At 39.6% G+C, this 20,971-nt stretch overlaps 1 protein-coding gene across 1 annotated transcript in view; it reads right to left on the bottom strand.

Moving 5' to 3' along the window:
• Nucleotides 1-564: 564 nt before the first annotated feature.
• The window catches only part of ADAMTS6 (ADAM metallopeptidase with thrombospondin type 1 motif 6), a 311,245-nt gene continuing 290,838 nt past the window's right edge, over nucleotides 565-20,971 (bottom strand). The window contains exons 22-24 of the mRNA XM_070519576.1: nucleotides 18,214-18,390; nucleotides 15,371-15,527; nucleotides 565-3,749 (exon numbers count right to left, since the gene is read on the bottom strand). Coding sequence (XP_070375677.1) covers nucleotides 3,640-3,749; nucleotides 15,371-15,527; nucleotides 18,214-18,390 — 444 coding nt within the window. The 3' untranslated portion in view covers nucleotides 565-3,639. The remainder of the gene's footprint in view (nucleotides 3,750-15,370; nucleotides 15,528-18,213; nucleotides 18,391-20,971) is intronic.

The raw sequence follows: 20,971 nt of genomic DNA, 5'->3' as shown, positions 1-20,971 counted from the left end.
AACTGCAGAGCTACCTTTGCATATGATAGCATCCTCCAGCTCAGCAATGGCTGAACCATTAGCGCAGCCTACGAGGAAATGTCTGAAGGTAGAAAAGAATGTCCATCATGTTTCTATGCTCCCCGTTGAATGTGAGTAGAAAAAATCCTTCAAATACAAATTCTTTTGTTCAGCGCCCTTTCCACAATGAAATATCTCGCATCCTCTTCTACAATAAAGAGTTTACATGGAAGGCAAAAGGAGGGGGCAAAACGGTTATGGGCCAAATGATCGATGGTATGTGGCAGCGACCAATCTGGACTTCTTTTCTAAAAAGCCTTGGAAGAGCTGGCTGGTGGCATCTGGGGATATAGCCCCACCAGAAATATCGAAGTCCATGCATTTAGATGTTACTCAAACACTCACAAATAGGTAGATGCAGTCTCAGAGGAGGGTAAAAAGGATGCAACAAATTATCTCAATCCCAGACACTACCTAGATAATTTGGATAACGTAGTGTGGTATTCCAAGGGATAGATTCCTCCTACTGCAAATTTAACCCCAGCTTTTCAGGGAATAGACAACTTCCATCTGAATCATTCTTACAAGCTGAATTTTTATTTTTACTAAATTATCTATGTTAAAAAAAGATCTGTGCCTGGTGTGGAATTTCACTCCATCAAGTGTTACAATGTCTTTTTCATTTTCATTACAAGCAGGAGAATGAATGTAGGACAAGTGTTAGGAAACATGGCAATAAATTAGAATATAATTTACAAAAGGAAAAAAAGTAACAGTGTACCACATTAATACTGAGTATAAAATAATAAGCAACAACTAATCACAATAATACAAAGGTAATTTCGTTCTGTATTATTAAGGATACCTACGTGACATTCACTCAAATAAAAAATTCCTAATGAAATGGACTGCTTGGGGAGTCATATGTATCTCAAGGGGTTAATTACTGGGGTACGTTTACCTTCCCCTTTTGGTCGGCCTTGATGCAAGTGGCAGATACTGTTCTCAGCCATGGGGTGCCAGTCTCCTTGGGGTTCCCTAAGCAGTCTATAAAGTTCACTACTTTTGCGGGGGCCTGTCATGGTGGCTCAGCCTCCCCTGACAACCCTATTGTTATTCTTTAGGAATAGAGCATCATGTAGCCACATGGTTGACTACAGAGTGGCAACGGTTTTGTGATGCGCTGTGGAATATGACTTTTTTCCCCACTCAGGTTTAAATTCAGCGCCTATTGAAAATATTTAGCCCTGTTACATTCTGTGTTGGTTCCTTCTAGAATGGTAATCTGATGCTGCCCCCAGGAGCTCTGTGCCTCCTGGCCTTGGTACTGGTGCACACCCCAGAGGGAACACTAGCTGCCCCCGCTTCCAGCACCAAGGGGCTGCTACATGGGGTCCAGGGGGATGGCCCTCACAATGTTAGTTTCCAGGCAAGGTGAAAAATAGTCTTGTCAGTAACGTATGAAATCTTTTTGAAATAAAAACATGAGCTGATATTTATGTTGGAGAAAAGCAGATCCCGATAGCAAAGCTATGCCTAAAATGCCACAGAAACCACCCATCTTTTATTTATTTTATTTCACCAGGGCACATTAGCACCAAGTTAACTGCTCTTTGCAAAGGACCAGAGGAATTCAGTGCTGGGGCCGCGCTGCCATGGGCTGCCTTCCTTCACCGAATGGTTACGGTGCAGCTGGGCTGGTCTTCTAAGAGCAGCATAAATAGCAGCCTTGGCACCTACAGTCGTGTATCGTCAATAGGTCTCTCTCGAAAGCTCAGGGACATGAGCTGTGGGGTTGAGAGAGAAAGTAGGTGATGAGATACAGACGACCATGACTAAGCGTGCAGAAGAACATCCTGTGCCGACTGTCCAGAGCAAACTTGAAGTTCAGATTGGCTTTTAAAGTCTGTGAGTCTCTTTCCTTTCTGAAAAAACTTAATCATCACATCAGGTCATGGTATATGTGACACACCTGACAAGTAGTTTCAGAGCACAGTGATGGATTTAAGTCAGACATGCTCTTTAAACTGCAAGTACTATCTTTACAAAGTAGCCATTTGGTCTGAGTTTGAGGTGTCGGTGTAGCGTGGTGTACAATGTGTAGGACAAAAAGCACAGCCATCAAGAACCTGCTCCCGGCTCCAAGTGTTCAAGTACACAATATTAATATAAACAAGTACTCTCTTCTTTCTTTTTTTTCAATCTCACTGTCGAATTTCTTGGTGAGCATGATGTGAAACTTGTGGATAGGGAAAATATGAGCTAGCCAATTTAATTTAGGTAGATTTGATTCTAGAATTTGACTTGCCCGAGAAACTGGGTTTCACATTTAATTGCCATTCAGAGTATCCGTAAAAAATACAAAATACTTGGTTGAGTGACTGTTAAGATTATGCTTTATGATCTCTAGTCTTCATGAGTTGTTCTTCTTTGGTTGTCATCCCTTGCCTGCTTTAAACTCAGAGCACACTTATGTGCAAGCACACTCATCTACCCACACACTCAAAAGCGCCCGCACACACACACTTGTTCTCATATAAATAAATGCCCTTCTGCCATATCAAAGAAGGGACATCTGGAACCCATCGTAATTGTCAGCAAAAGGATCTGCCTGGTTGTCACTGAGCCAGTCTATCTTTTGCATAGCATCATCTCAGTAAACTCAACACGCGTACAACAATCCAATGGGGCAGCAGCCATTCTGTGGCTGGTGAGGATGTAAACACAAGTGAGTTGGAGTGACTCAAACAAGAGCTGAGGCATCCTGTGTGATGGTGGCAAAGGGCCTGGTACCTCAGTCTCTACCATACCCCAGGTCTGGCTTCTGCGTGAAATTGAAATGTTTTTGTCTTAAAGTTTTAATGGAAATCTTAGCTTCACTTGCACAATGGCAAGCTGGCCAGCCTGTTAGTGCTGCGTTACAGACTCGCGCAGCTGCAGTAACTGACGCACTGCTTGAAACTAAGTCCTTCATTGTTGTTCGGTTTAATAGAGTTTATAGATGGCTCACAGCAGTGTTCAGAACAGGGGGATTATTCCTAAGGAAATTAAGTGGAATGAAGAAAAATAATACAAACTTTCATTACACTTGATTTATAATTGCTCCTTAAATTACAGTTCAAAGCCCCTTTTAGAATTTAAATTGTGGTGTGGTTGTAGTGAGATAAAGTATAGTAAATATTTTTAAGCTATGACTTAAGATTTCTGAAGCTTCTTTACTTCCATAGTTGACCAAGTCATAACAGCTACATTTTAAACAGTTTTAAATACAAATGGATTCAGTGTCATTGCTAAGTCCATAATAAAAATTATCTTAATGGTCCAAGGAGGTAAACAGGCTATTGGATTTACTCGAAAGAACACAAACGGTCCACAGTAAGCAAGTCTCCCTGTGCTGTTTGGCTCTCTCCAATCTGGCATTCCCTCCTAATACTGTGTCCAGCACTTTGGATCAATAAATCCCACTTCACAGAAGTTAAAATAATATTGAAATCCTGTCAGCTAGGGCTGACCAGTGGTTACGTTTTCCACAGGGTAATGCATCTGCAAGGACATCAATCCTCTTCCTCTGGGTGGCTCTCTTTGATGGACGCATTTCCATGATGAAATGACAGGGCTCTCTCTCTGGCTTTCCGTGGGTCAGTGTCCTTGGCAGGTCTTACAACACATCTGTCTGAAGTATGCTCGACTGCAGAACTTGAACTTCAGCACCAGTGGGCAATAAGCCACTTTGTTCACATCTTTGCACTCTAACAAATGGGGGCAGAAAATGGAAAACAATTAGAGGCACATAAACAAGCCGATGAGCCTGGATGCTCAGCAGGGACCCCCCCTTGCGCCAATCCACCTTGGCTTTCTCATCCATGTGGTTTTTGTTTTTGTTTTTAAGCACACCCTGTCTGGTACAGCCTACCAGAAACATTCTTTTGATATATTTTAACACAAATTTTTAAAAAAATGATTGCAAGGCTTTTCTCCCAGACTTTTATAAGTATGGTGCATGCCCACTGTGTCTTGAAAGAATTACCATTTGTTGGGATAAGTGATCACTTTAGACAGCTTGGAAACATGAGTCATTTTTCTTACAGCGCTTTTATTGCTTCTTTCTCAAGGGTTATTTTATTCCGCAGTGCAAGGTTATCCAAAATCAAACATGAGTTGCATTGTTTGATACCAAAGTACACATGTCTCCAGAGAATCTCTGCATCTGTGAAGCCTGGGGATGGGCCTGGGTGAATGAAAAGGATTGCTGACAGTGGCCTAGATTCAGCAACTACACTAGACAAAGAGGAAAACTTTGAGGGGTTGGCCTCAAATGGCAGCAGTCTGTGGGTTATGGAAACATGTAGAAATGTCTTTTTTTAATTTGGAAGTGAGACATGGCCTTTTTTTTCCTATGTGTATTTTCTCCTCAGTGCTAGAATTGCCACAGTTGAGGTCTGCAGTTCCTGCAGCCAGAAGATGAATAAACGATTCTTTCTCCATCTCCCCTTGAGGCTGGTTGCAGAAGATGGTACTGAGGGGACAGCATAGAGAAAGGGACACAGCCTTTGATTCTCAGCAACCCCCTATACCCCCATCTAATCCCAGTACTGCTAATAATGATATTCTTCTCCAGTCTTCTCATCACTTTTTTTTTTTCTTCTTCTCCCCAAAGCCCCCCAGTACACAGTTGTATATTCTAGCTGTAGGTTCCTCTGGTTGTGGTTTTGATCACTTTTATCTGGGGATTTTAAAATACTTTGTAAACCTAGTAATTAAATTTCCATATGCCTCCCAGATTCAAAGTTCCACCCTGATTTTTCCAGGTGGTTATACTGAAGCATGCTGGGTAAGTTGTTTAAAGTAATTAGAATTAGGCAGAACACTAGGTAAAGTTCAGTGGAGTAGAACAGCATTGTTGTTGCTATTGTTGTTTACTTGTTTATTTGCTTGTTTTTTCATGGGTTCAGAAACCTACTAAAGTTCTAAGAGATAATGTACATGGTACATGAGCCATATGATAACCTTGGAAAATTAAATGCAAAGAAATGGCAAAGTCTCCAGGTCTTCTTATTGAAAAATAAGGTGACAATTTTTTGATTTCACTTTCAAGGTTCTTTCAGTGAAAGACTTAAAATTTTAAACTGGAACCCTCAATCCTCTGAAAACATAAGCTCTGCCACCATCAAGCTCCCTCACTCAAGATTTGATTTACAAAGAGAATAATAGAGATTCGAATAGAAACTTTCCACACTAGGATTCTCAATAAATTTGTTTTGGCTGAAAAAAGGTAGGGGAGATAGGAAAAATTTCTTTAAACTTTGTACTAAAAAATGAAATCAGATGATATTTGGTGAATCAAGTTTGAACTTGAGGTGAAAAGATCTCCACATACTTTAATTTGGAGGTCACTGGTATTTTTTTCTTTTCCTCTCTGTCATGACAAGTAAAAAGTAACCAAAAAAAGTTTAGACTGAGAATATTTTTGTGGAAAATTTTTTTTTACCAGTGTTACCAATAAAGATATATTGTCAAGACAATGCAACTATTAAAATGCTGAGGGGGGCCGGCCCGGTGGCCGAGTGGTTAAGTTTGCGCGCTCTGCTTCAGAGGCCCAGGGTTTCGCCAGTTTGGATCCTGGGCGTGGACATGGCACCACTCATCAAGTCAAGCTGAGGCGGCATCCCACATGCCACAACTAGAAGGACCTAAAACTAGAATATACAACTATGTACCGGGGGACTTTGGGGAGAAGAAGAAGAAGAAAATAAAGAAAACATCAGCAGCAGATGTTAGCTCAGGGCCAATCTTTAAAAAAAAATGGTGAGAAGCGCTGACACAATATCACTCATCTTTAATTCCAGATCACCATCCAATGGGGCAGCCCACCAGCAGAAACCGCTGCTCTCATACTCTGCCACAGGGCTTCGGGGGACTGCTTCAAGTACAAAAGAAACTGCAGCTTTGGCCCTCTTTGCCAACATATAAAAATGATTTGGTGGATAATAACAGATAGAGGAGGATCGGTTGGTTTAATAGCACAAGGAAATAAAATTAGAAGCCAGACTGCCGGGCTTTAATCCTACCTTTGCCACTCACTAACTTCATGACTCTCAACAAATCGCTTAACCTCTCTGTGCCTAAGTTCCCTCATCTGTAAATCGGGATGATGAGAGTTCCCACTCCCACAGGGAACATGTGTATCCTATGATCTCACCTAGAGCAGCACACAGAAAGTTTATTAGCACTCGGTAAGTGTAATATATTGAATTACTATTACTATTATCACTATTAGTTATTATTATCTCTTACCACCCGATGACAGTAAGTTGCACTCTGAATTTCTTGATGAGGATGCAATGTTTAGATTACTACTGAGAAAATGTCCTATGGACACAAGTCAGTATTTCTGGGGTAGAACTTTATTGGGAGATTCATTATTCCATTTTTGGAAGAGTTGATGGATCAGGAAAACTCTGGGATGAGCAAAATACAAGCAAATTCATAGATTTTTTTCCTTAGATTGAGACTTTGGAATCTGATTAAATAATAGATAATAAATAATGAATAGAATAAAGTATTTGTAAATTATTTCTCCTCTCAACTACCGCTCCATCTCCCCATTCAGACTATTACAAATATAAATAGGAATTCTGCTCCTTAGGTAAGAGCTGGAAATGAGGAGACTCTCCTGGGCACAGAAAGGCCCAGCACACGGCCCTGTGGCCAGGAGCACCATCTAGCGTAGGGGTAGGCTGGAAGACAGCTCCCAGGGTGTCCCTCTCTGAACTTCCCAATATCTCTGTAAGTTAGTTCCCAACTAACTTGATTGCGACTAAGCTGATTGAGAGCAGGAAACCTCTTGGGTCCTGGGAGCAGGACCAAGCTTTGGGAGGTAGAGACTGCTTATGAATGTCCCAGGACCTGCCTTCACCAGCAGCACAACACGGTGGTCAGCAGCGGGAGATATGGAGTCAGATGGGCTGGGGTTGGATTCTGAAGCTGCCTCCTCTCAGCTTTTGTTTGTCCTTAGCCAAGGTACCTAGCCTCTCTGTACTTCAGTTTCTTCATCTGTGAAGTGGAGAGGTGCTGAGACCTGCTCATAGGATGTTGGAAGCTCACGTGAGGTAGTACCTATGCAGCACATGCCACAGCGCCCTGCTCCAGTGAGCACTCAGTTCATTAGCTTTCACTATTACCACCAACACATCTGCCTCTGAGAACAAGCGTCATGTATTATTTCTCTGGGGTCCTTCAGAATGTATATAGGCTCCCGGGAGGGGTTACCTATTGGCATACATCAGCAAATTAACAGAAAGATATTAAACAGAGCAGGTAAATTATGATGGGCTGGGAGTGGGGAGGGACCTAGGGGAAGATACAGGGATGGGGGCTGCCAAGACTCGGACAAAGGGCCTTGAGGATACATTAAAATGGAGACTCTTAGGCTGTATGAGGACACTCAGCCTAATGGGAGTGTAGGGGGCTCCCATGAAAGAGGAGCCCTGAGCAAGATTCCATTCCTACTTCTTGGTTTTGCCTTCCAGGGACTGCCTAGACTGGAAGACTCAGTCTTCAGATTGATGAAAATTATTCACCAAAGAAGGTCAACCATGACTGGTCTTTCATTCTCTCAGCCTTTCAACTCCGTGAGAGTTTAATCTAGTAACAATAACATTAAAAATAATTTATCAAGTGCCTCCTATAGGCCAGGCACTGCCTTAGGCAGTTTTACATATTTATATATTTAATCCTTTTAAGTATATAAAATGTCAGCTTGACACAGACAACAACACTGAAGCTCAAAGAGGTTACGAAACTCATGCTGGGTCACAGCTAGTTTGTCTGAGAACTGGGACCAGAACTCAGGTTTTTCTAACTCCAAATCCACTCTGTTGACATCTAAATGTGAAAAGGTTTCTCCCTGTCAATGCTTCTGTATTCTTGGCAGATACCACTGATGACAAGCCAACCTCTTGGGCATTATTATCAGGAGGTTTGCTCGGCCACCTTAGAGAAGGGAAAATGTTTTTTAAAAGGAGGGTTCTAGGGTGTGGGCCTGAATACTTTTCTTCAGCTATAGCTTCCTCAAATTTAGTAAAATCACATGAGTGAAAGGTGATTTTAGACACACCAAGAAGTTTTAAAGCCCCATTTTTACAGAAAGCTAAATGTAATCTTTAAAATATTAGTATCAGTTTTAAATTTTATTGGTACATTCAACCCATCTGCCACTTGTTTAGCTTAGCTAGAGAGGATGACTTGTTGAGCTCTTGGACTGACTCACTGACATTTTACTGATGTAGTTAGGCATTAAGTATGACACTTAGCATTCATTAGTCTGCCTTATCCTCAAAGCCTGCTGAAATAGTCTTTTCAATCCCACCCTTGAGCCAATACACAGTATAGCTTCCATTTGTGATAAAATCATTCTGAAAAATTTGTGCGTAAATTAAATCACATTTTCCCACTAAAATTAAAATCATAACAGAAATGTTCTGTTTAAATTTCTGAGTGATCTTTAGTTGGCATTGATTTCTAGCCAATGTCTAAAATATCTAAAAAAATAAAAGTTTCTCTTTACCCAAGTAATACATAATCTGTAAATAAACAATTATGCTAGGAGATTTATTGAAAGGAACCTTTAGTTTAAGTAGAATCTTTTTTTAATATATTCACTCTGTAACTGATCTATTCTGAAGGTTTTGGTCTATATTATCATATTTTCTTCAGACAGATACACTTGTATCTAATGCTTTTTAAGTAATGGAATCTGAGCCAGTAGGGTCAAGGATTTCAAGATGAAGGAGTCTGATTTTCTCTTCTGCTATCATCATGTACCAGCTAAGTACTCCCCTGGGAGGAGAATGACAAGACATTCATTCTCTTTTTTCTTATGAGGCTATTGGAAGGGTGAGAGGTCCTTATTGTGTGGTTTCTAGGAAATAGTTTGTGGCCCTAACTAGTCTCTCCTTTTTTTACATTTCCCTCCCCACTCCCCTGATAACAAGTTTCACTTTACCCAAAGCCAGAGACTTTGGTGGGAAGGACAATTTATGGAGTATTCCTAAATTCTTCTCAGGGAGTCTTGGAATATACCAAGTGCTGGAAGCCAGCCCCTGGGCTCTGCAATGTGATCCAGACACATTATTAGAATCTTAAGTAACTTGCCGGGTATGCTGGAGTGGGTCTCACTGGTATTCTGGGTTTTGATAGAGTTGGATGATAAAATAAGACAACCTGTTTCATAGGCAACACATGAATCTACTTATCATTGACGTGCCAATGGCTTTTTCCCCAGGTGCTTGATATTAATTTTTCAAAGCCCTGACCTAAAAGACGTAATTTCAAAATATACTGAACAGAGGCTTATGAATTTAGGATGCAACTGGATTCAGATTCATTGTGACTTTGAAGGCTTGAATTGGTCCAAGGAGTCCAAGAGCAACCCCTGAAATGCAGTGCTCTTGTATTTATGTCATGAAATGTTGCAAAGCCTGGCTAAATTGTATTATTGGAGGGAGTTGGGCTACACAGGGATATATCCTTCCATGACCAGGTTGGACCATTCAGCATCTTTCTTTGGAGAGCGCATGCCCTCAGGGCCTGTAAGTTCTTTATGAAATTCAGAGGAAGAACACAGTAAGTAGAGAGTTATGACTTAAGCGCCTAAGGGTCTAGCTTTTGGATTTCAAAAGTACAACCAGCTGCACCTCTGTCAAACTGCCCATGGAGATGCAGAGCCTGGTGAGAAGTGAGATGACAAAGTCTGTGCATGTGCATGTGTGTGGCAAGAGTTGGGGGAGGGGGATGTGAACTCAGCATACTTTTCCTGATAAAATTGTACTTGACCCCTTGATATTTTACATATTCAGACTGGAAAAGGATGAAACAAATTTCACTTGGGAACTTGACATTATTCATTGCAATGGGAGCAGTCCACCAACTTTTTATCCTCAAAGCAAGGTGATATCAACTATGAAACTTAATTCTGATTTCATCTTACCATAGACTAAGCATTCCTTTCTCTCTTTGCTTCCTCAGTTTCTTCTTACCCAGTCTTACTCCCTGGATGCTACCCACACTCAACCTCAAGGTATATAATCCCAACGTCAATCCAGGGTTCCCTCCAAAATAGGCAGCCAGGAATGTGAACCTGAATGCTAATATGGATTATGAGCTCTTTAAAATGGCAAAGAAAAACTGGTCTTCCTCATCTCCTTGAAATCAAAGTCTTCAAATGACCTTCTCTGTTCCTTTCACTGATTTTAATACATTAGATGCCACTTTAAAAACCCAAATTTAGTAGCTGTTTAGTTTCAGAGATCTTATGAGATTTCTGGAGCTGCTCAGGCTTTCTCAGAGTCATTTTCTAGAGGGAGATGGAGACCCACTGTCAGACAGCCTGGCTGCTAAACCAATGTGCACTAACCACACCTTCCCTGGCTCGGTTACCAGCTCATGGCACACCATGAATCATTACCTGGCAGCAATAAATACTAGATGACAGAGTGCCTTGTGCTATTGAGAAGCTGAAAAGACTCACCATATAAACTACAAGGGAACTTGAAACTGCATAAAGATGAATAAAATGGCATTTGGGATAGAATTTCAGGTGAGCTGGAGTAGGCTAGTCTCAGCTGCCAGATGTACTTTAAAAAATTCCTCTGAGTAGTATTTCAAATGTCGTGATACCCAGTATGACTATAATTCACTCTCAGCAGCAACGTGGTGTTACCCTCATCAGTGGCAGTCTGTCAAGATCAAGCCTATAATGCTTTAACTCTTAGCTGAAGGTTTTCAGGAATAAAAAACTAAAGCAGATGTTGAACACGGCAAATTGGACCTCCCTTCTTCCTCCTCCTATTTCCCTCGCACTATTAACTTTTAATTTCTTGATGCTCCACTTCTGATTTTCCTTCTCTTACTAACCTCTGTTGCCTTACCCTCCTTCCATTTCTTAGATCTCTCTTCATTGTTTATTTTATTTTTATTTTTAAAAATCTTATTCAAATTCCATTATGTTATTATGGCTTTTGCTGACTAAAGCACTTAATTTCCCTATAGATGCCTAAATTCCTTATCTTGATTAATGGTACCCAGTCACCTAAATCTGAAACTTGGGAGTCACTGAACCACTCTGTATCTCTCATCCCCTTGTCTAACTGTTCATCAGGTTCTTTTTATCTCCTTTCCATTTTATTCTTTTTTTCCAATTCATTACCCACCTTTTGATCCCTACTTTATCTGCCTTAGTTCAAGCCTTTATCATCTCTAGCCTGGACTCTTAGAACAACTTTCTAACTCTTTTCCCACACAAGGCTGCCCTCCCTCTGCCCCTTTACACTTTTGCCATCCTAAGCATGTCAGTCCCCAGTTTCCTTCACTTGTTCCCTAGAACTTGTAGATAGAGCCCTAACCTCTTTCTACTGCATACAGGACCCTCCAAAACCAAGTCCCTGTCTGTTTGTAGCCTCATCTCCACTGCCTGCTCATCTGCCAACCCACTGCAGCCATACTGGATTGCCTCCACGCCCCATGACGTCCCCTGCTAGGAATGCCCAGCATCTCAATGTCTACTTCACAGTTTCATACCTTCCAGTGCCCCACTCAAGCCTGCATTTTCCATCATGCTTCTGCTGATTACCCCTTCCTCTGTGGGTAATCACGGACACTCCTCTGTGGGTACTCCTCTGTGGACTCATGCTAGCTTCTTTCTACCCCTGTTACGTACGGTACTGCCTGCCCATATTGTGAAAATTATTTGTTTGCATGTGGCTGCCCTGACTAAACTGTGCTCCCTTTGAGGACAGGGATCTTGTCATATTCCTTTCATAGTCTCAGTGCCTGTCAACAGTAGGTATGTTTGCTAATGAATTAATGGTTGGATTAATGGAGCACATTATTTAAAAAACATCACATATAGATTCATATGAGATAAAGCAAGTTCAGTAAACTGTTAAAGCTAGATCCAGATGGTGGGTATTCATTGTAAAATCCTTTCAACTTTGTGTATCAATGTTAGAAGGGGAACCATTTCTTAAACTTTGGTAGTTAAAACTATTCTCAAGATTCTATCAGTGGCCCATTTCATCCATAGAGCCCTCCTTGAAAGACTTTATTTTAGATCCCAAGAGATCTCTATTTGTCCTACTCCGTTTTCCGGTAGAGCTGAACCAGGTTCTCAGTAGCCTCCCACTATGAGTCAAGAGACTCTGACTCTTCAGGGGAGAAGTAGGTCCTCTTCTGCCCTCGTACATTCACCAGAACATGCTGTTTCCCCGACTACTGGACTTTTCTCCCAAATTTCCCTTAGTAAGAGCATTTCTTCTCTCCCTGATCTGATTCCCAGAAGCCATATCAGGTTACTCTCACGATCCTTTCATGCAACAGCCTCTTCTCTTTTGAAAACCATGTTATCTGCCCATTCCATAACTCTAGGAATGACAACTTATGATTCAACACAACTGTTTCATCTACTTTTCCCAAGTACATGCTGGGTTGTTCCAACTACACATTATGGCTGGCTCACAGACCACTTAGTCTATGTAGCTTGCCTTGATCCAAAAGGTTAAAGTCATTGGTCCTTCATCTGAGTTGTCTTAGCACTTGTGTAGACTGCTCCACATAACACCTTCCACCTTCCTTTATTTATTTTTTTAAAGTATCTTCCCTGTAAGACTATGAAGTTATAAATGTATTTGAATTTTCCATAATGAATGGCAGAGGCTGGCCACAGCAAGCATTCAATAATTAGCTGCTGATGAAATGAACAGATAGTTTCAGGTATTTAAATGTGTTCGATATATGCTATCGGGAAGCCAAAGAGAACACAAAACAAGTTATGACAGACATACTCTTTATGCTTTAAATCTAATTTTGTAAAAGAGACTGATCCTCTTTCTTTTAAATGAGTCAACAGTTTTAGGGAATAACAATTCTAAGATTAGTCATACTTTGTTGGATTAATAATTTCCTAAAAGTTTTCTCCTATACTGAGAAGGCTAAAAATACTGTCTTAACTGCTTACTTCAGATTAATATTAATAAAAGTAATTTGACCAAGCAGATTAAATGACCATGAGGTGTTTCTCCAAATAATTCAAGAAACCTCAGATTAACACCTATTCATTTTAACAGAATTTCTTTAAGGCAGAAATAAGTGCAGTTGCAAACGATATTCCACTCACTCTGAAACCAGCACTGCATCTTCACCTGCAAAGCTTGTGTATAAATAATGAACAACCAAAGAAAAGCTTTTGGAGAAATTACTAAAATGGCCTAAAATAAAGCCATAAACATAACTTTAACATATTTATTGTTGTGGGCATGTCAAAAAGCCAGTTCTTTCAGCAATGATTAAGCCTTAATCTGTTGAATCAGGCTGATGGTCATGCCAGAAGTTTCTCTACTTCATAACCAGAAGCTCTGTTTTCATGCTAAAGTTCATAGCCTACTTTAAAGAGTAAATTAAGAGCAACATGAAAATGTAGTTGAAACTGACATGCCCTTGGGCTCTGCCAAATCTGGGTTCAAGTTCTGACTCTACTAGTTCCTAGTCTTGTAATTTGGGCAAGTCACTATTCCTTTCTGTATATGAGATATACATCTTATATATAAGATGGATAATAAAAATAAAGAACCTAACATAATACCTAACATACAGCAGTTTAATATGATAGTTATATCCTCTTTTCCACCTCAACCTTTTATCTTCCAACTCTGAAAGAAAAACAAACCCCTAAACACACATGATTGATTGCTAATAATTTACAATGGATAAAAGTTGTTTGCTGCAATCTTACAGAAAACATATATTTTGATTTAGATCATTTAAAAGAGAGAGTTTTGCTAAGAAAAGTACTTTTGTTTGTCATGGATTTTGAGCTCTTCTCAAGAGAAGGAAAGCTATATTTCCAGAATGTCCTTTACCAAAGGGACAAAAAAGAAATAGAGGGCATTAGAGCCAGAGGTTTTGCAAATTAAAGCTGTGATTTTGAATTAAAGTAGGACAAGGCTATATTTCTTTGAGAGAGAACATCATACAATAAGTATACCATTTTGAGGCTCAGATATAAAAACCAGACTACTTGCAAAGATGCAAGATTGCTGTATCCTGTCATACAAGATGATTGCACTCCCTAAAATAAATTCCTATGGAAACATTTCTAAAAAGTGAATGTAATTTTTTTTTTGGTGAAGAAGATTGGCACTGAGCTAACATCTGTGGCAGTCTCCCTCTATTTTATATGTGGGACACCACCACAGCATGGCTTGATGAGCAGTGTCTAAGTCCACGCCCAGGATCCAAACCTGTGAACTCTGGGCCACTGAAGTGGAGTGCGCGAACTTAACCACTATGCCACGAGGCTAGGCCTTGAATGTAATTTTTAAAAAATCACTTCAAATGGATAAATCTGGCCAAAAGGAATAGATCTCTTTTTAATAGGTTCATAAGCATATAATTTTCATTTGAAAAATACTAACAAATTATATTCAGGATAGTTCTTTATTTTTGTTTTGTTTTTTAAGCAGAACCCTATAGTTGAGTTTCTTACATAATTTAAATTCACAGCTTCATGTGTTCATGTGCATGTATTTGATCATGTCTCTATTTCCATATAAGAAGGTAGTCTGAACTTACTGACTACGCCATATTTGTCTCCATATTCCCATGGTTTCTGATATAGTGCTTTTTACATAGTAGCATTCAGGAAATTTCAAATGAATGCCTAACATATTCATTTGTTAGTGAATAAACAAAGTACATTTATTTAAATAAGATATAAGAAAATTTAGTGTTGGCTAGGCATTGGCTGTTAATAAATGGATTTCCCAATATATAGGAAAGAAAAAGGTCAGAGCCCGAAGATCTTTGTCTCCCTTTATAAACAGCTATATAATTATCTTTTTCTACTTTTCTACAATGAGAAAATTAGCATTTGAAACACAAGTAGTTTCAAACACACGCTTTCATTACAGTCTTATAACGAGCATGAATTTTAATTTTCACGAAGGTAGAGATCCATTGTTACATCCAAAAAGAAACAGAAGTTTTCACTTTTATGTGTGGTTCATTAGAAATCATATATATTTCTAGAATGCTAGGTTGGACATGATCTTTGAGATTATCCACTCCAATCTCTCATTGTATGGATAAATCAACTTAGCTCCAGAAAGATGCAGTGACTTAACAAGGTCATATAGTCAGTGGAAGAGTCAGGGAAGACCACAGGTTTCCTGATCACATATCCAGCATGTATTCAGCTTTCCCAAATGCTCTTTACAAACTATACTACAATGGTCGTTTTATGGGGCTCTTCAAACCCTGGGAACCAGTATAGGTAAGTCACTAGAGACCACAGGCCCCTTCTCCATGGAAAACTCACCTTCAGTATTGGAAATGGGGGTACTGTCACATTTGCTTTCACACTGCTGCATCGATGGAGGCCGGACAGTTTCTGGACAGTCACTAGATGCCTGTCCAGTGTAGGAGAGACATTGCACAGTCCGCATTTGCTGTCCAAGGCCGCACTGAGCAGAACACTAAACCCAAAGACAGAGAGAAACAAAATACTGATCTTAACAATTTTCAGGAGGTAAAAAAGATACTACATAATTTCAAAGACTGTATACATTAGCTTTTAAAGCTCAGATGTAGTTCATGTTGGAGAGCTGTATGATTAGGTCATTCTACTGCAGAATTGGTTTAGAAACTCAAGGATCATGTTGTTACCCTAGAAATGGAAGCAACATAGTTCCCAGAAGACAAGAGATGGCAATTTCTTGGGCTACTATTCCAACAGTTCCAAGCAGTGCTGGTGAACCCTAACAGTATAGTGTGAAAATCCTCACGATGAAGTAGAATAATCAGAGATTCTAGGGCTGGGACATCACTGGTGCTTTCTGTTTATTACAGGCTTGTGGGCAAACAACCTGATGGTCCATTGGAGTGCTGTGAATCTGACCAAAATATTAGTTCAGAATAACAGCAATGACTGCTGTAGGGCCTGGTGATGGGGCCAGTTTGAAAAAAAAAAAAAGAGCTTAAATAGGTACCTTGAATTTTCCAAGGTATTGTCAGCCACACAAAACCTGAGAAGTGGTCTGGCATTAGCCAATTAGCATGTGTCCCTCTCCTTTTTCATGTAATCAGGGATTTAGTTACTTCAGAATTGAAGTTACTCTCTGAGTGGTTTAGTTTCAGCTGGGACTGATCAGCTATCCAAGCTGAAGAAGGAAGCTGGGTCTCTTCTTTGGGCCTGCCCCCTAGAATACCAGAAAGCCTGTGAGATTTGGGACCAAAAAGATGAGGAGCTAACTGGTGCCAAGTGAGGATGATGTTTACAAGGTAAACAAACCAAGGCCCTCTTGGATTTGTTTGCAAAAACTCTCAAAGCACTGACAGGATTCGCATGGCTATTCATAAATACGTCTATTTTTAAGCTTCTAAATACAGAGTTACAAATAAATGCACCATAAAAATGTATTAAAGCAGTGCCGGTCCCGTGGCCAAGTGGTTACGTTCGCGCGCTCCACTTCGGCGGCCCAGAGTTTCGCTGGTTGGGATCCTGGGCGTGGACATGGCACCGCTCATCAGGCCACGCTGAGGCAGCCTCCACATGCCACAACTAGAAGGACCCACAAAAAAATATACAACTATGTACCAGGGGGCTTTGGGGAGAAAAAGGCAAAAAAAAAAAAAATGTATTAAAGCATCTTTGAAAAGATATTTTCACTGGTTAATCTCAATTTTAGGAAACTGAATTGAAAATACAGATGAAAAGAAAAAGACTTGACAATATTTAAAAGAATAACCTCAAATTGATAATTGTAAATTTAGTGAAATCACTAACATGCAAAAACTTTCAACTGACCTTTATATAATAGTGCCTTGAAAGAAAGAATATATAAGGAAGGAAATGCCTACCTGGTTTAAATAAAAATTAAGACAGCATATCTTGTTCTTTAATAGCATAATATCAATCATATATTATGAAACTGTTACACTTCTACAGAGAAATGTTTAACTGCACATAATACTCTTACACTGTATTTTATACTGCACTACATACTTGTGTATTCCACTTGAGTACTTTGCAAATTAAACTAAATATTGTTACACAAACGCAAAGGTTAATTACTTTATGATCATATTTCTTTTGTCTCTCCACAGGGCTGAGCACAGAGCAAGTAAATTTATTTGCCTTAAGGTAGACTGAAAATCTTTGCCCTCTCCCAAATGTAACAAAAGAGGTCTGTAGATACTAACACAATCTAGCAATATTGAATTTTGTCCAGAAATTTTGGTAACTACTTCCATGAAATGCCATTTTTAATAAGTAATGGCAGGTTCAGAGCCCAAAAAGAATCATACTAACGTAGTTACATGCCATTATGATTTATTTGGGTCTCAGATATTAGAAAATGACTAGCTACAAGGTTAATTATAAAACCACAGGAAAAGGGCATTGATTATCTAGAATTTACTTTCTGGAGCATTATTTTTTAATGAAACTTAATAGATTTTCTTTTTGACATTCAAAAGAACAATACTCAGTTTTTCTTCTATCCAAATATGCCAATTTGTTTTTAAAGGATTTAAAGTGGCCTTCGTCAAGACAACACAATTTAAAAGTAAGTGAGAAAGAAGAGAGAAAAAATAGGAATTGGAACATAAAATGGAAATAAGTCTAACACAAAAATATATACCAAAAGCCCTGTATACTTGCTTCCCAATTCATAGTGTCCATCAGATACATCCATTGAAGAATAAGCAATATTTCAAAAATTGTCAATCACATTATCAAGCTAATTAAAACCCCCACATCTTTTTTGTGAGGTTGAGAGGAGTTACTCTGCAAGCGGGAAAATTAAGACACTGGTGTTAACTGATTTGTTTTTGAATTAGTTGAGAGAGTTTTGCTTATAATCCAAAGTTTTCATAGCTTATTCAAATCTCTGGCCATCTCAACTATTTCTCTTTTAATTCTAAGTTAACATGTTAGGATGCAAGGAGTAGGTAGAAGTGGGAAGTGCGTAGATATGGGAGAAACATGGCTAAGTGTGTATCTGTGTGGCTGCTGGTGTTTGTGCATTATTTCAGACACGTATCTCCGACCTAGATTTCTGTGCTGTTACTCATCTCTTGAGCCCTTACAATGACCCAATCAGGAGCCTCAAGTGTCTCAAGCTGCTTCTTCAGCAGGAGCCCACAGTCCACCTGCCTTACCTGGCCCCAGTCTCCTGTCACCCAGCGAGGAGGAGGGCAACGGCCCAAACTGCAGCGGATGCGGACAGGAGGTTTGCTCTCCTCTGGACATTGTGCAGCTGGGAATGTTTTAGCGAGGTCACTGCTCTTGCACAGAACAATCCGATGCTTGAAACCTGGACCGCATTTGGGAGTGCACTGGAAATAAAACAAATGCTAATGAATAAGGACAGTTTAAAAAGGAAAATTTAAGGGAAGTCTTAAAGTTAATGTATGTGTATTCAATATACTTATACACTAAATTCTAGGCAAAATCTTTCAGATATGAAAATTTCTTAGGTTTTTAAACAGAAGTACTTTTATCTATTTTCCTAAGGTCTTTAAGAGCTAAATCCAAAGTTTGCTTTTCTTGGCTAATTTATTTTCTTCTTTTATTGAAGGTAGGTTTACTCCTCCATTCCTCCCTATCCTTGGCCACATTCAGCTGTGACAAGATTCTGCTAATTTTTGGAATGTGGAATTCTTGGTTTTCTAGCTTCTGGGTACAGTCTTCTGAAAAGAATTCTTATGTTATTAGTAGACCGCGAGAACTTTTCTTTGTGAAGCAAGCTGGGGGTTGATTGAGATGCTGATTCTTACAATGTGGTGGCTAAGAATGCACGGTCACAGGTGAAGGTTTATTGCGCAGAAAATCTCTAGACCTTTCTCTATCAGTTAAACATAATGGATTTGACTACTCTTTAGTTGAGCCAGTCTGTTCTTTATACTGAAGAAAAGACTCTTTCTATGTTACAAAGTCTATTATTTACCTCTCTTCCAGGTTAATTGGAGTGCTCTGTTTCTAGAGGCACTTGTTTAGTCTGGTGGCCGACTGAAGTCCCCCACCTTTCTCCCCTGTACGTCTGAACCCTTCTTTAAAGTCTGTACTTCCTATCAGTCAAGTGAGGACCTTATCCACAACATTTTGAAGCCCTGTTTCTATACCTTTCACTCAAAAAACATTTCCAGATTTCCTACAGGTACTACACTAGAGTGGGGGAAGGGGAGTATAAAATAAATAAGAGGGGCCGCCCCGTGGCCGAGTGGTTAAGTTTGCGAGCTCCACTGTGGCGGCCCAGGGTTTCACCAGTTCGGATCCTGTGCGTGGACATGGCACCACTCATCAGGCCACGTTGAGGCAGCGTCCCACATGCCACAACTAGAAGGACCTGCAATTAAGATATACAACCACATACTGGGGGGATGTGGGGAGATAAAGCATAAAAAAATAAAATAAAATAAATAAAATAAAATAAAATAAATAAGATGGTCTCTACCCTCAAGGAGCTCACAGTTTTATGTTGGAGACAGACTTGTGACCACAGGTTAAGTACCAAAAAAGAGGATGCAGAATATATAATTTTTGTATCACTAATCACCATCTGCCTATTTATAATTATGTATTTACATGTCTTCTCAACCCTACCAGACTATAAGCTCCTTAAAATTATTTCATTTCTGTTTCTTCTTTGAACACCACCCACCCTGACCCCCAGGATCTAGCAGAGGGCTTTGAGTATGCACTCAATAAATATATACTGTCCTTTATCTGAAATGATGATGGCTTTCATTTACCATTAGGTAAATGAAGACGTATTAGTTGTGGGACAGGATGTCTTAATGAACACTGTACACACCCCTGAGTGGCTTTGTCAGGGGCAATCCTTGAACTTGGTACATGTCATAGAAAGAAAGAAAAATATTAACGTTTTTCAGGTGAAAATCAAGGATCCCGTGAAAACTCTTCACCACAATGAATGTAGAACTTAGAAAAAGTTTCATTAAGATGCATTTCAAAGGAGGATAACATCCAGTTCTTCCCAATATGGCTCCAGAAGAGGCTTTAGTTAGGGACTTAGAGATCAGGAGAGAAATTCCTAATCCCTGTTCTTCCTTTCACGGCCAAATCAACATCCTTATTGCCAGCTGCTGCCTCAGTCTACCCATATTTTCAATTACTAGGTCCTACTAATCCAACTCCTAAATCTCTCTCACATCTGTTGATTACTCTCTGTCGCCACTAACTTTACTTCAGATAAACATCATTTCTTGCAGTGTAATACTGCAATGCCTTTCTAACAGGTCTCTCATTTCTTGCTCTTACCTCACACCAATCCACTCTCTAAAGCATAAATCCAATTATATTCTCTTTTGATTACAAAGCATCCTTTAATTGCTCAATATTGTCTTCAAGATAAAAATGCAAACTCTTTAAATTTATGCTTACTACACTTGGATAGGAAGGCTTGCTTACTTCTTCAGATTCATCTCTCCATCCTAACTAATTTGCAGTATTGTCTAGTGCTAGCCCAGTGCCACACACAAAGCTAATGCTGCGGCTGCTTCTATGACTACTACTATTATGAATAATGATAACAGTAACAGCAGCTACCATTCAATAAACACTGTACATACCGAGTGTTGTGCTAAGTGCTATAATTTAGAGTCCTCACAAAAATCCTGTGAGATGGCAATTATTATTCTGTTTTTAAAATGAGGAAACAATCTTTGAATAAGTGGTTGGTAGAAAGTCATGCAGCTATTAAACGGCAGTGTTAATGCTCACTCCTATTGAGTGTTTCCTGGATGTTAGGCACTACCCTATGTACTTTGCATATATTGTCTCGTTTAATCCTCACAACAACATTATCACTTTATATTTCAAGAAACCAAGACAGACAACTATGTCTTGCAATCATGTATTCTGTAGAATGAGTAAAGCCCTGATTCAGGTCTCCTG

This window comes from Equus asinus, chromosome 10 (genome assembly GCF_041296235.1).
Source record: "Equus asinus isolate D_3611 breed Donkey chromosome 10, EquAss-T2T_v2, whole genome shotgun sequence".
Lineage (NCBI taxonomy): Eukaryota > Metazoa > Chordata > Mammalia > Perissodactyla > Equidae > Equus > Equus asinus.
This window is presented reverse-complemented; position numbering and strand designations above follow the sequence as displayed.